This window comes from Oratosquilla oratoria, chromosome 21 (assembly GCF_046742065.1).
Source record: "Oratosquilla oratoria isolate Oo_2021 chromosome 21, ASM4674206v1, whole genome shotgun sequence".
NCBI lineage: Eukaryota > Metazoa > Arthropoda > Malacostraca > Stomatopoda > Squillidae > Oratosquilla > Oratosquilla oratoria.
In genome coordinates this window covers 20,063,865-20,078,514 of record NC_134797.1, presented here as the reverse complement: position 1 = coordinate 20,078,514, position 14,650 = coordinate 20,063,865, and the positions used below count along the sequence as shown (strand labels likewise).

The 14,650-nt window shown below is 38.7% G+C and overlaps 2 protein-coding genes across 3 annotated transcripts in view; one reads left to right on the top strand and one right to left on the bottom strand.

Moving 5' to 3' along the window:
- LOC143036744 (acid-sensing ion channel 2-like) overlaps positions 1–13,357 on the top strand; it is a 14,702-nt gene extending 1,345 nt beyond the window's left edge. Inside the window, exons 2-12 of one of the 2 annotated variants that reach the window (XM_076204431.1) lie at positions 138–493; positions 1,097–1,198; positions 1,489–1,652; positions 2,337–2,517; positions 2,856–3,064; positions 3,588–3,745; positions 4,483–4,678; positions 7,671–7,763; positions 9,214–9,343; positions 11,010–11,098; positions 12,328–13,357. In XM_076204431.1, the coding sequence (XP_076060546.1) occupies positions 141–493; positions 1,097–1,198; positions 1,489–1,652; positions 2,337–2,517; positions 2,856–3,064; positions 3,588–3,745; positions 4,483–4,678; positions 7,671–7,763; positions 9,214–9,343; positions 11,010–11,098; positions 12,328–12,479 (1,827 nt within the window). In that variant the 5' untranslated portion in view covers positions 138–140 and the 3' untranslated portion in view covers positions 12,480–13,357. The remainder of the gene's footprint in view (positions 1–137; positions 494–1,096; positions 1,199–1,488; positions 1,653–2,336; positions 2,518–2,855; positions 3,065–3,587; positions 3,746–4,482; positions 4,679–7,670; positions 7,764–9,213; positions 9,344–11,009; positions 11,099–12,327) is intronic. The other variant, XM_076204432.1, reaches the window with a different exon arrangement.
- Positions 13,013–14,650, bottom strand: part of Hpd (4-hydroxyphenylpyruvate dioxygenase) — a 16,920-nt gene continuing 15,282 nt past the window's right edge. The window contains exons 10-11 of the mRNA XM_076204434.1: positions 13,781–14,020; positions 13,013–13,639 (exon numbers count right to left, since the gene is read on the bottom strand). Coding sequence (XP_076060549.1) covers positions 13,565–13,639; positions 13,781–14,020 — 315 coding nt within the window. The 3' untranslated portion in view covers positions 13,013–13,564. The remainder of the gene's footprint in view (positions 13,640–13,780; positions 14,021–14,650) is intronic.

Sequence of the window (14,650 nt, the reverse complement as noted above, 5' to 3'; positions counted from 1 at the left end):
TTACTGATTGGTATATTATAATACATATCTTATAAACAATTCGTGCCTCAATTAACAATTTTTCTTCCATTGCAGACGCATCCTCTAAATTACCCCTACAAGAAATATAACGCTTCCCTTTTTTTTTTTTTTTTTAGATAATGGAAAACAAAGGAGAACGGCCTGGAGATAACGAGAATGTGTTTTACATTCGATTCGACCCACCATCTTACACCAGGATAGTAGCAATGACAAAGACAAGCCCAAAGACTGTAACAAGCCAGAGGACCGTCACGATGAAGAAGATATCAACTCCAAAGAAATCCAAAATAATCCCTGGGGGGCTTCGGAGGGGGAGTAAGAGCAGTGAGGAGGTGGCAAGTTTTCCCCGGGGGAGGAGTACTAGCCTACAGCAGCAGAAAAAAGGGAATTTGAGCCAAATTTCTAAGGCTACTAAGGACAAAATCCTCACAAGAGCCCAGAGTTTCACAACAAGAGCAACGGAGTCTTTGATGTAAGCTTCTGTAATTCGGCTACTTTTCTCCCTCAATCAAAAGGGGTATCAGCACACTGATAGGATTAAAAACCAGACCTGGTGTCTCTATTCATAGATTCTTGGGCTGAATCTGGGCAGGCGGCCTATTATTAAACTGGGAGGGTGTCTCCTGAATGAAGGGTAACGAATTCGATTAAGCGACGCTTCACACTGGGCCGAGTGTCGTCAACTGCTGTGAATTGGTTTCAGTAGAAATGACTTCGGTTACAATCTTTTGCTTTTCGAATCTCCAAATTACCTTTGCGTCATATATTGAGAAGCTGAATGAGAAACTTAGAGGACAAAAGTGTTCTTAGGGAAGTTTAGAATGCTGTAAGCGAAGTCTTCTAACTATTCAAATTCATATTTTACGAAAATCGGCCCATTGAGGAGTTGTTATAACTCTGCATCCTGATCACTTCAACACTGATTAAAATCACCAGGAATTCACTAACTGACAATATATTTTCTATATCCCCACTTCGGGGTTAAGAACCATTGGTCTTGATCTCTCTCCTCCTCTTCCTCCCTCGCTCCCTCAGTCGCTCACAGGAATCTAATCCCACTCAATCTTTGTTACAGCGAGTTCTGTCAGCAGACCACCGCCCATGGCTTCAACCACATCGTCGAGGTCAGGCTTCCTCTCGGTCTTCGTCTTTTCTGGGCTTTTGTCACCGCAGTCAGGTATATCTACACATTTTTTTCTTTCACTGGTGAGACATATGGCGCGGGGAGGAGAATTCCCGAATCAGAGCCAGAGTTGGAAACTTTCTCAGGTGTTTCGAGAGTAGGAGTCCATTGACCAATTCTGGATCCTATCCCTCATGTTATTCTTTTTGTGCGACTCGTAAAAATATTCCTACTGCCGATGAAAAGTGGTAAACCATTTGATATTTTTCGCATCTCTATGGCATGAAAGATCTGATGCTGGGCTATTGAGATTTATTTTATCTAAACTTTCTTCCCCAACTCAGTGTGGGCCTCCTGATCTTCATGGCTACGGAGGCCACCTACCTAGCCTTCGTCCTTCGCCGACCGACCTCCGAGGTAAATTACCAGGACAATCGGAGTTCTGGTCTCCGGTTCCCGGACGTCACACTCTGCGATCTGGCCGGATTCTGGAAAAGCAAGATGGAAAGTGAGTCTTCCTCACTTCTGGTATTCCTTTTCAGTTAATTTGTTAATTCTCAGCACCTCTCTATCTTACACACACACACACACACACACACACACACACACACACACACACACACACACACACACACACACACACACACACACACACACACACACACACACACACACACACACACACACATATGTATGTATGTATATGATACCCCCCTCCCGAGAAAACATGAACGTCCAGAACATCTATCTTTCCTTTTGCTACCATTGCATAATCCATTAATACCCTATCAACCACCCTTCTGCCCATCACCCTTTCCCATGTATACTTACGCTTTGCTCTCTTCTTAAACGATGTGTTTGCGATCATCAACTCCATTTCTAAACACATCTCCAACATCAACTCTCCCCTTTCTTCGTATCTGGGAATCTAATCTTCCCTACTACTCCATCTATTAGCTCATTTCCTACTCTAGCATTCAGATTCCCCAACACCACTACATTCACATTCTTCTCAAAACTCTAAATCCACCCAAAAAGCTTCCCTTTCCTCTTCAGTTTTCTCACTACGAGGTCCATATGCACTAACAAAACCCCATATATCCCATCATCACATTTTCACCCTCACCCACATTAACCGTGAAGACACTTCCATATCACTCTTGAATCCCATTCTTTCTCCTTTGCCCGTCAGAGTTCAACGTGAGTGAAACTCTGGCCTCATACCTTCTGGTGGCACTTCGGGGCACCGAGGTCATCACCAGCACTCTTTCTCACGACACTCGTTTGAGGCAGGTACTCAAGGACGACCTCAACAAGTTCCTTGCCTTGCACAATGTCAGCCTCGAGGAGATGGTGCACATGCTCTCACCCAGGTAAGGTGCATGCAAATATTTGTTATATAAAATTATCCCTCCTTTTAGACCAGTATTCAATTGATCAGGACGCTATTCACTCCAAGTAAGAATTAGATATCAAATAAATCTACTTTTGAGAAAAGAGTGGGTTCAATCGTAGCAAGAATAAGTAGGCTCCACCATTCAGTAACTTACTAGATTCATTTTCAAAGAACGATTTTCTTTTCCACGTTGAAAAAATAGCCTGGGAAAATGAAATTATATGTCCGATATTTATTCTAGCTAATGTTTTACTAACAATGTTCTATGAGTCAACCCCTAAGCTTGATGTATTTCTGAACGCATTGTGTGCTTAGATGTGAAGAGATTGTAATGGGCTGCTTCAGCGAGACAGCGGAGTACTTCAGCCGGGAATGCTGTGAGAAGATGCTAAGGCCCTATGTCACCAGCATGGGCCTCTGCTTTTCCACGTTAGGCCGTCAGGAGAACTTTTTCAAGCAAACCATCTCGGGACGAATCGGAGGTTCTACGCTTCTTCTCGCTAATCACCTAAATGAGTATATGAGTGAGTACTCGCTGCTGAAATAAATGTACGTATGCATATGAATATATGTATGTATACATTATATATATATATATATATATATATATATATATATATATATATATACACATATTCTGTATATATATATATATATATATATATATATATATATTTATATGTATAGACCTTGGGACAAATTATGGGAAATGTGGAGTGGGAAACACGGGTCTTTATCTGATTATCGAGTTTATTCCTGACCGGTTTTGCTTACAATAGCTTCTTCTTACAACACTCCTCTGAAGAAGCTATTGTAAGCGAAACCGGTCAGGAATAAACTCGATAATCAGATAAAGACCCGTGTTTCCCCCTCCACCTTTTCCCATATATATATGTATATATATATATATTATACATATATATATATATATATATATATATATATATATATATATATATAGAGAGAGAGAGAGAGAGAGAGAGAGAGATGTGTGTGTGTGTGTGTGATTGTGTACATAAACCTAAATATTAAAGATTCCCTTGGCAGGGTACAGCCCTCTGATACTCTCTGAAGTTGGCTTGGCACAGGAGGGCTTCCAGATCTCAATTTCGAATTTCGACACGACCCCTGCCGTGGCCACTCACACCCACGGCGTTAGCGTCGCGCCTTCCACAGCGGCCAGCATCGCTCTCGACATCTCCACAGTGAGTATTTCATTGCGCATATTCCCCTGCCTCTCTCACTAATCAGGGCTAATGTCTAGGTGGCAGTTGTAAGTGTAGTAATGGCCCCCAGAGTGGTTAACAAAAAATAAGATTTCTGTGTCTCGATGCGTGCCACAGGGTGGAATACTTTCACCCCTTTTGTTCATTCGTTCTGTGGATAAACGTATGAAGGAGATTAATGCAGATGGTTATGGTGTATGGAGCATGACTTATATCCATGAAATAAAGATGGTAACACGTGAAAGGGGTGACTGGTGACATAAGAATAGTTCAATATCAGTGGACGGACTGTGCAACAGGGAGGAGATTGAAATAGTAGTTATACAACTGCACACACAAGTTGCCCATTAATGGTGGAGTGTCGGTTCGCAGTGCAACGATGCTGAGTTGTTGTTTTTCGGCCCAGGAAGGGACAGAGTCGATAAATTAGCTGCAGAGAAGAGTACCACTGTACCATGTGTGTGTGTGTGTGTGTGTGTGTGTGTGTGTGTGTGTGTGTGTGTGTGTGTGTGTGTGTGTGTGTATTCATTTATGATTTTGGCATTAAAAGAACATAAAGATAATATGATCAGACATACAACAAGAAAAATCAAGTACTCATTAACATTTGTTTTCAAGTTTCACAAGATATAAATGTGGCTTTATTGTATTCCAAAAGTACTGTTTACTTGGTATGAACTAGATGTATTCTCCGTTTGTTTTGTTGGCCACTAAAGCTGGACAAACGGGCTCAGTATGCCAGTTTCTGGCCATGGTCAGGTCCACAGTGCATTCGGGAGGAGGACATTTGGATCATGACACCAGCGGAGATGGCTTACACCGAGAACAACCTCTACTTCACACTTCACTACCACGACTGCTTCCTCGAGCACCTCAACTGCACCGCGATGCCATTCAACATCCTCCGCGAAGGTAAATAGAGCCTGAAATGTACCATTAACAGTAGAAACACACACACACACACACACACACACACACACACACACACACACACACACACACACACACACACACACACACACACACACACACACACACACACACACACACACACACACACACACACACACACACACACACACACACATATATATATATATATATGTATATATATAAATATATATATTTATAAATATATATATATATATATATACATATATATATACATATATTGACGGAAATTCCTGGACAGTGGAAGAAGGTGGTAGATGAGGTGGTGTGGGTAACACGTACCTTAAGTGATTGATGAAGGGAGGGGGAAGATAGCTGCAGTTGGGGAACCGAAGTCAGGTGATTTTTATCACATCTCGGGACCACTCGCCTTCCCTCCAAGGCAAGCGTGAGTAAATCAAAGAGGGGTATGATGGGACAACTCATTAAGTGAACCGTCCTAGGCTAATGAAACCCAGAACTCCTATTGTGAGTTTTAATGAATTGAATAATTAAACACTAAAATTAAGCTACTTGACATTAAATAAGGGTTTTAACAGTTGTGTTCACATACATACATACATCCTATCTATTCCCTGCGCGCGTTCCTAGCTTACGAAATTGTTGTTGAATGAGTACTTATAATTGTCTTGCTTGTGGAGACGTCTTCAATTAGCCTGATCTCCTGCTGAGCTTCGATCGGCGCCACTTCGTTTGGTGGGGGCGGGGGGTGGACGGCCTGGGCGCGCTGTGATGGGGGTTGTAAGTCACTTCGTCGACGTACTTTTCCCGGTCAATCGCACTACACTCAGTTTTTGCTTGAGGGGTTTATACCCAAATAATCGACACTCGATTTATTCAAGAGGATATAAATCCCCAACAGTCACTTGAGGGAGGAAAGGACGCGCTTATTCTTCCGAGATCGAGCGGTCTGACCTCCTTTTTCGAACTCGATGCTTAGACTGCCTGTGTCCTGCGACAGGTCAGGTCACGATGTCCGCTAGCCGGCTTCCGACGTTGCCAATAGTACTATGTCTCCGTCCCTAGTTGCGAAGGGTACTACGAATAATGTTCATGCGGGAGGGTGACACAGTTCCAAGTGTTCTTTGAGGTAGACACTGTTCACGAGCGGGTTAAACACAATCCTAATTATTCTAATTACCTAGCTTAAAACAAATATGTGGCAACACGCAGGGGGGGGGGGGGAGGGTGTGTGTTTGAGTGCTTTGTGTGGGCGTGAAAACCGTTGAGCATGGCTCCGAGAACACAAATCAAAAGGGGGGGGGGGTGGTTTTCTAGATATTAGAAGTCTCTCCCTTCGTTAAGGCATTGAATTGGTTGTCAAAAATGACATGACAAATAAAGAGGATATCGAGGAGGAGAAAAGACAGGATGTTGCTACTAGAAGTCTGGAGGACTGGAAATTCCCCCGAGTATGGGGAATTAAGGGCTGATACGGAGAGAAAACAGACGAGAAAATGGGAAGGGAGACAACGAGCTGGGTGTCACAATTTAAAAAATTGTGACATATATTGTTATTCCTTATATCACTAATATTGGCAATAAAACAACGGCAATAACACTGCTGTTATATGGATGATGATGATAGTAATATGGATAATTATCATGATCATGATTATAATAATGATAATAGCAAAAATAATAATGATGATAATAATAATGATAATAGTAGTAATAATACTAGTAGTAATAATATTAGTAATGATAATGATAGTGATTCATAATGATAATTCTAATAGTAATGATAATAATATCAGTAATGATTATAATGAAAATAGTAACAATAATGATAATAATGATATCAATAATGATTATAATGATGAAAATAGTAACAATAATGATAATAGTAATAATAGTGTTAATAATGATAATAATAATGATAATAGTAATAGTGTTAATAATAATAATAGTAATGATAATAATAATAATAATAATAATAATAATAATAATAATAATAATAATAATAATGATAATAATAATAATGATAATAACATTAATAATAATGATAATAATAATGACAACAACAATAATAATAATGATAAATAATAATGATAATAATAATAATAATAATAATAATAATAATAATAATTAATAATAATAATATTGATGATAATGATAATAATAATAATAATGATTATAGTAATAATAATGATGGTGATGATGATGATGATGATGATAATAATGATAATAATGATGTAATAGCAATGGTAATAATGATAATAATGATATTAATGATTATGATAATAATGATAATAATAATAATAATGATAATAGTAATAGTGTTAATAATAATAATAGTAATAATAATAATAATAATAATAATGATAATAATAATAATAATAATAATAATAATAATAATAATAATAATTATAATGATAATACAGTCCAGTGCTTGCACTACTGTAACAAATACGCATAGTCGGGTGTCGACAACTAAACTTTTTTCCAATGAGGAGGATGTCTAGACACCCAACAGAATTAAGAGACGATTTTTGCTAAATGGCGTGTCAGCTCGCGTGAGCCACCGGCCATCTAGGTCTTCATGTGAAAGGGACAAATAGGGTTCCAAAACCGGGTAAAGGAAAGCTCTCCGTAGCCTTTGAATTTGGTAATTTACCTCATTGTTAGCTCAGGTTGAGCCGCGAGGGCGATTCCTTGACTCGAATAGTCATTCTATAAAGTGCCAGAGGTGTTGTGCCGGGCTTCCACTGCGTGTCTGTCATGCAGGACAGCGTGTCAGGTCGTTCGAAAAGTGACGTCTGATCGTACTGACCGGGACGCATGCGTCGGGCCAGTACCTTACACCGGGAGGGAGTGAAAACCGTTTCAAAAACAGCTTCTCGCACACAAGTGCTGATTGACGATTTAAGCTTCTTCTTTTCTAAGAATAATAGAAAACATGTGCATGGTAGATGAATGTATTAATTCTTTCTCTGGTGGATACGGTCTACAGATGTTTGCAGTCCCGAGAAGATCATTGTTCAGCGCGGCGTGAGGAACAAGTTGAAAAGCTGCGTCGCTTCACGCCTGCATGCCCCGCGCCCAGGTAAACGGAATGAGGACGAATGTTGCACTCGGGTCCACACTATTTGGGAAATCGATTCTTATCTTACCATCCGCAGGCTCTATGTCGTTCACAAATAACAGTTGGTTTGGCTACTTCCTTCCTTCCATGCTCATTTACCAAATCCAAAGATCAGTCTCTGACAATAGCCTCCCTCCCTTATCACCCTGTCCATCCCAGGGGTTCTCAACCTAGGGTTCACGAACCCCCGGGGTTTCGTGGGACAGTTTACAGGGGTACTTATATCACAGTGGAGTTTAATGCTGGTTGGTTATAAAATAACTATAGTTTCACTCTCGCGTGTGTAGTATTGGTTTTTTATGTTAATTCTTCAATGACGAATAGAGCCATTACAATTTGAACCATTTGATATCCATTGCGGTACCATTATATATTCAATTAGTCTTAATATATTACCATTCTGTATTCTGTGTCAGTTTAATGAAGGTACAGGTCGATGGTCTGGTGATTCTCGGGGTGCGTAGAAAACGGGAAAAAGGTTGAGAACCGCTGCCCTGTCCACAAACACACTAAACACTCATGTCGGCATCACACAACCCTGCATTCACCTCATACTTTTCACTGTTTCCATTACCGACCATCACACATGCCCTACTACACATAAAAACCTTCATTAGACTTCCATTCCATACATTTGTTATACGCCATAAAGCTTCTGAATCGATCCTATGAGACGCCTTTTCCAAGTCCATGAAAAAAGCCTTAGCTCCTAAATCCACACTGCTCGTCTCCAACTACTACTTCCGTTTTCCTAATGCTCTTAATACACGACCACACTCAACACCTCTGAAACTACTACATTCGTACTTGTCTCCTTTCCTCTTGTACAGGGGAACTTTTCATACACTCCAATCCACTGGGAAACTTCCTTTCTTGAGACACAATACTGAACATTCATAGCAGCAACTGCACCATGAATACTCCACCCTTTTTAAGACAATCCACATTATATCTTTCCACGCCAGATGACTTTCCAGCTTTCTTATTGTTCAATAGTCTTAAGCTTATAGAACTAAGATAAACCATAGGGAATCGTGGGAAACCATATCACATCTTCAAGAACAATAAAGACGTATATCTATAGCATATATTTTTGGCGAACTGTTTTGCATAAGACATAAAACACCCTGTCCGTTGATGTCTGAGAGTCCTGTGTAACACATGTATGGTGGGAAAAGTGCGTTTTTTTCATTATTTGTTTACATTTTCCTGGAAAGTCATATCGTACTGGCTACAACATTACTATTATCAACGGAATGAGTTATCCATTTGAGATATTTTTAAGAAGTTGGTTGAACATCTATTCAATTGTCTTTTATGAACAGTTTCATGTTATTGGTGTACTAGTGTTTTCAAAAGACTATTCATGCTACCGACGTCAGAATCTCACGTTTATTTCCCTCTTCGTCAGGATTTTTTACTGACCTGTGCTTCAGCACCAGCCTTACACAACAAGTGAGTTACACCACACTCAAAGAAGAACGACTAGACAATCTTATCAATACATTTGCTTCCAAAATATATATCCCAGAAAAAAGCAGGTGAGTTTCATGCTGAAAAAGCAAATACTGGAATTTGTTGTGATGAAATGCTCTTAATCAAAATTATTCTGCTTCATACCCAACGAAGATAGGGATAACTAATCAGTCATGTGCAAACACATACATATTTAGGTCACTAAAGGGGATAGATTGCATTAACAGAAGAAATTTCGTGATTAAAGATGAGGTGGGGGAGGGCTTTAAGAGGTCATGGGAGTAAATTAAGAAAGATCACACGTCGTCGAAAGGATGTGGAGAAATGCAGTTTTCCATATAGATGCATAAATATGTGGAATAACTTAGGTAATATGGCCCAGGCTCAAACAATACATGAGTTCAAATCTAAATATGATCATTGGAAATCTAGGATATAGAGTATGTTGGAATTTAAGTCTAGGTATGTTAGAAAATTAAAGAATAGGAGACGGAATGGGACGAGCGTTGCTCCTTTCCTTTGTACTAGTTAGGTAAATATAGTGCAGTGGTACTATTCTCGACCGCTAATTCAGCGATCCGAGTTCGAGTCTCGTCCAGGGCTGAACATGATTCAGCATCGCTGTAGTGCGAGTCGTTACTCCAACTCTCGTGGGCAAGGAGTCGGAGGTGCGTGCGTGCGTGCGTGTCTGTGTGTGTGTGTGTGTGTGTGTGTGTGTGTGTGTGTGTAAGGTCAAAATTTTACCCATAGATTGGTCCATATATGAGCTCTGAATTCTTATCCGGGAAGGTAATAGTTGTCGCTCACGAGTCCAAGTGATCCATGACTGTGGTGCCTCACGCACATATACATATGCATGCGTGTGTGTGTGTGTGTGTGGGTTTATGTGTGTCCGTTGAGGGCATACAAATATGTGCTGTTTCATCCTTAAATGATAATAATTGATGATAATAATAATAATAATAATAATAATAATAATAATAATAATAATAATAATAATAATAATAATAATAATAATAATAATAATGATAATAATAATAATAGTGATAATAATAATCATAGTCATAATAATAATAATAATAATAATAATGATAATAATAATAATAATAATAATAATAATAATAATAATAATAATAATAATAATAATAATAATAATAATAATAATAATAATAATAATGACAATGATAATAATAATAATGATAATAATGATAATCATTATCATAAGAATAGTAATAACAATAATAATAATAATAAGAAGAAGAAAGTAGTAGTACTTTATTTGGCAACTAATCAAATAAATGAAATATAGATAATGAAAAGAACACCAAGTTTGAAATTACAAATACAATTGCCGAGGATGACACAAAAAAAGCATGTAAGCTTATTTCCATTGTGGTCCTCATTAGACTGTTTTTCTATACTAAGTTACACAGACAACATACGTAGGGGTTATATTTCACCTATAACTGTATTAATTTGCTCTATTGCATTAAACTGTCTTTGAGTTACGATTACTGTTTGTATGCTTGACCTTGTATTAACAGAACATACAGCCTTTTTCCAGTTGGGACCCATGACCTTGCAATGCTCTCCCACTCTAAACCAAGAGATTGTCAGTTTTATCTACTTTAACCACCTGAACTCTACTCTGATCACCTCTTTTTATTGTGTTTCGTATGTAGACATTTCAATTGCGGCCATTTTATGTATATGTATTGATTTCTGGTTTAGTTTTCAGCTATCGATAGTGAACATTTACTACAAGGAACTCAGCTACACCGAATATTTCGAGAAGATGCCGACGTTTGCAACCTGGTTCAGTAAGTTACTTCTCATTTGGTTGCACTTATGCATCCACCTACGTACATGGATGCCTTTGAGGACGTATGTTTACGCATTTATTACGCAGTGCCTGTTGTATTCCAAAGTTTCTTATTATACAGCTATTGTATGACTGGTACAGTAGCGTTTGTGTAGAGATTAAGCAGTACACAATATCTGACAAGGTTATTCGTTATCCTTGGAATCGTTACCAGCAATTTCTGTGACCACCTTTAACATATTTAATCTTAGTTTGTCAGTGAATATCGGTGCGTCTTGTGCAAAAAAAAAAAAAAAAAAAGATTGAAGTGGTGAACAGCATTCCAAACTTGTTTATTGAGTGCTTATTGACGCTCATTTTCACGAAAGAACGTTTAAGTGGGGAAGTTAGAATATAACGGAAATGGCAAACGTGATGGTAATGGTAAAGTAATGACAATAGTAAAATAATCAACAGCAATGATTGCGTTAAAACGAATGATAATGGTAAGGCTGATGGTAATGGTAAAAAGTATGGTAATGGTAAAGGCGATTTCGTTGTAAAATGTGATGATGATTGATGATGATGATGATGATGATATTTTTTATTATACCGATGTAGACAAGTGTTTGGGTCTACATTGGTTGGAGGAGTTGGAGAAAAGCTGTATTTGGGTTCTTCTCTTTACTCCGTCCATTGTAGATCCAAACACTTGTCTACATTCTGGTGGCAGCGGGGTTGGAGGGGGTGGGGGATTCGACGCTACATTCTGGTGGCAGCAGGAGGGGGGGGGAGTTCGACGCTGCACTATTGATGACATGTTGACAAGTGGCAGCAGCCTCTCAACTGAATAAAACCGAACGGATGCGTGAGGTTAGGGCGTCGCTATTTGCGACGAAGGTTGAGGTGAAGGCTGTTCGAACCCTGCCAACGACAAGTTGAACTAAGGGCATGGTTCATTAGATTCCACGTTACAAAAATCCTCTGAAAGGGACACCGTCCTAGCTATGCATATATATATATATGTATATATATGTATATATATATGTATGTATACATATACATATATATGTATATATATATACATATTATATATATATATATGATATATATATATATATATATATATATATATACATATTTATATATATGTATATATATATAAGGTGTATATATGTATCTACAGTGCTGTCGTTCTGAATCAAGATATTTTCTACTGTTTTGCTCAGAATCTTCTCATTTGTGCAGGTGACCTCGGAGGCCAGATGGGACTCTTCCTCGGAGCCTCCTTCATCACCGTCGTGGAATTGTTCTTCGCCCTCTGCGGGGCAGCTGGCAAGATCGGCTCCAGGATGCTCCACCTGATTATCCGTCGAGCATCCGGGACTCCACGACGCTGAGTGCGTTTGTCCATTATCTTCCAAGCGTTTAGAGGACGACATTGTTAGCCCCTCTGGGATTCTGATGTAAAGTACCTCAGAATATTCCACATTGATCTTCGTGTGATTATCGTATGGTTGTTAAGTGTCTACAAATATATGCAAGGTCCTTAAGGAATTATTAGTACATTTTACTAATCTGGTACAGCATATATCGTCAGTAGTTGGTTTAGAAATACTTTTAGATGGACAAGCATGCTTGATATCTACCAGCACCGCAGCAAAGCCCAACAGTCGAAGCTGATTTGTCGCCACACTCTAGCCGTGAAGGTAAAACAGCTTTTGAATGCACAGCTGATATGGGCACATTGTTTTTTTTTTTTTTTCTCTTCTCACCTGCGCAAGAAGCCATGTTGGATATCGCAGGTTTAGGAGAAATAAGATATATAGGATACTTCGATGGTTTTAACAGAATTTCTCAAATATCTTATCCCTTACCTAAGCGAGAAGCTATATTGGAAATTGCAGGTTTAGGAGAATTCAAATATATAAGATACTTCTATGATTTTTAATAAAACTTCTCAAATTAAATCTATATATTTTAAAACAATATACTTTAGTAATACTAAAAAAAGTTTGTTCACATGGTGTCTGTAATGCTCCTGCAACAATAGTTTGTGTTGTTATTTCTTGATATTCTTTAAAAGATGGTATTTGGCTTACATCGGGAGCTGCATGGCTGCACCCCAAACTGTCGTCACTTTCCTCCTGCAGACATTTTAGAATTGGGAGCGAATGGATGACTTTTACCGATAGATATTCAGGATCAAACTGAACCAGGATTGGAGTCGACCACTTCACAGCGACACAAAACTTTTTAAGGCATTAATCTATAAAAATAAACATGACACTAAAACAATGGAATACACATTTATACTAAGGACGGCAAAGCAATTACAACAGGATCTGCTGTCCAGCTACACCGATGAAAATGATGGGAGTATCGTCGGCGCTTGGGTGGAAACTATTCTTTTTTTATCATAGATCAGATCAACAGTATTTCTTCGAAAGAAGTCACCGTCGAAATCACTGGTGAGTCATCAGATTTATAAGTTTCCACGAGCACTTTGGTCCAATTCGATGGCTTCAAAAAGGGCCTTGAAGTTGCCGGCACCAAAGCCCTGAAAAACAGGTGAAGTTGTGTGACATCATAGGATAAGTCTCGTATTGTGACAAACAAGAATGTGTATGCAACTGTGACGAACAAGACGAGGAATGTATCAAACTTATTACAAAAAAGCCCAGGAAGAGAAATAACTTACAGAGTGGTTGTGCCTTTGTATTACTTCAAGGAAGACAGTTGGGCGGTCCTGCATATTTTTGGTAAAGATCTGGAGCAGGTAGCCATTGTCATCGAAGTCGACAAGGATTTTGAGGTCTTGAATGATGTTCAGATCTTCAATGATTTTGACGGGGGAATTCTTAAGCCGCTCTCGCAGTTGGTCATAGTAAGTCTCTGGAACCTTCAGGAATTCCACGCCACGTTCCTTCAGTTTGATGATCTGAATATAATAGCCATTGCATTAACATATTGTTTGTTTCTGATGTAAATGTACACCTGTACTCCACCGCATATACATATATGTATGTAAAAATTTGTGTGCATACACAAATATATGTACAGTATAAACATGTATATATATATATATATATATATATATAATATATATATAATATATATATACATATATATATATATATATATATATATATATATATATAAATATATATATAAATATATATATATATTTATATGCGACACTGCTTCTGACCCAGGGCAGTGGACAGGATGCAGGGCTGTTCCGTCATCCAGGAGGTGCCAAGATGAGAGGGAAGGAGAAGGGTGGAGGGGAGGGGAATATGTAGGGGATGGAATGGGTGGGAGTGGTTTCTATGCCTTTTTCTTTTTGGCTGCCCCCCATGTAAGGAGGGAAAAGCCTTTGGAGTATGTATGTATGTATATATGCTGGTACATTGTGACAAGTTGATGAAGGTGGAAAAAGAAGTCACGGGTCTAGTTCCGAGTTCCTGAGTTTATTCCTGACCAGTTTCGCTCTTGTGTTTCTTCAGAGGAATGTGTTTATTCCTGACCGGTTTCGCTCTTGCGCTTCTTCAGAGGAATGTGTTTATTC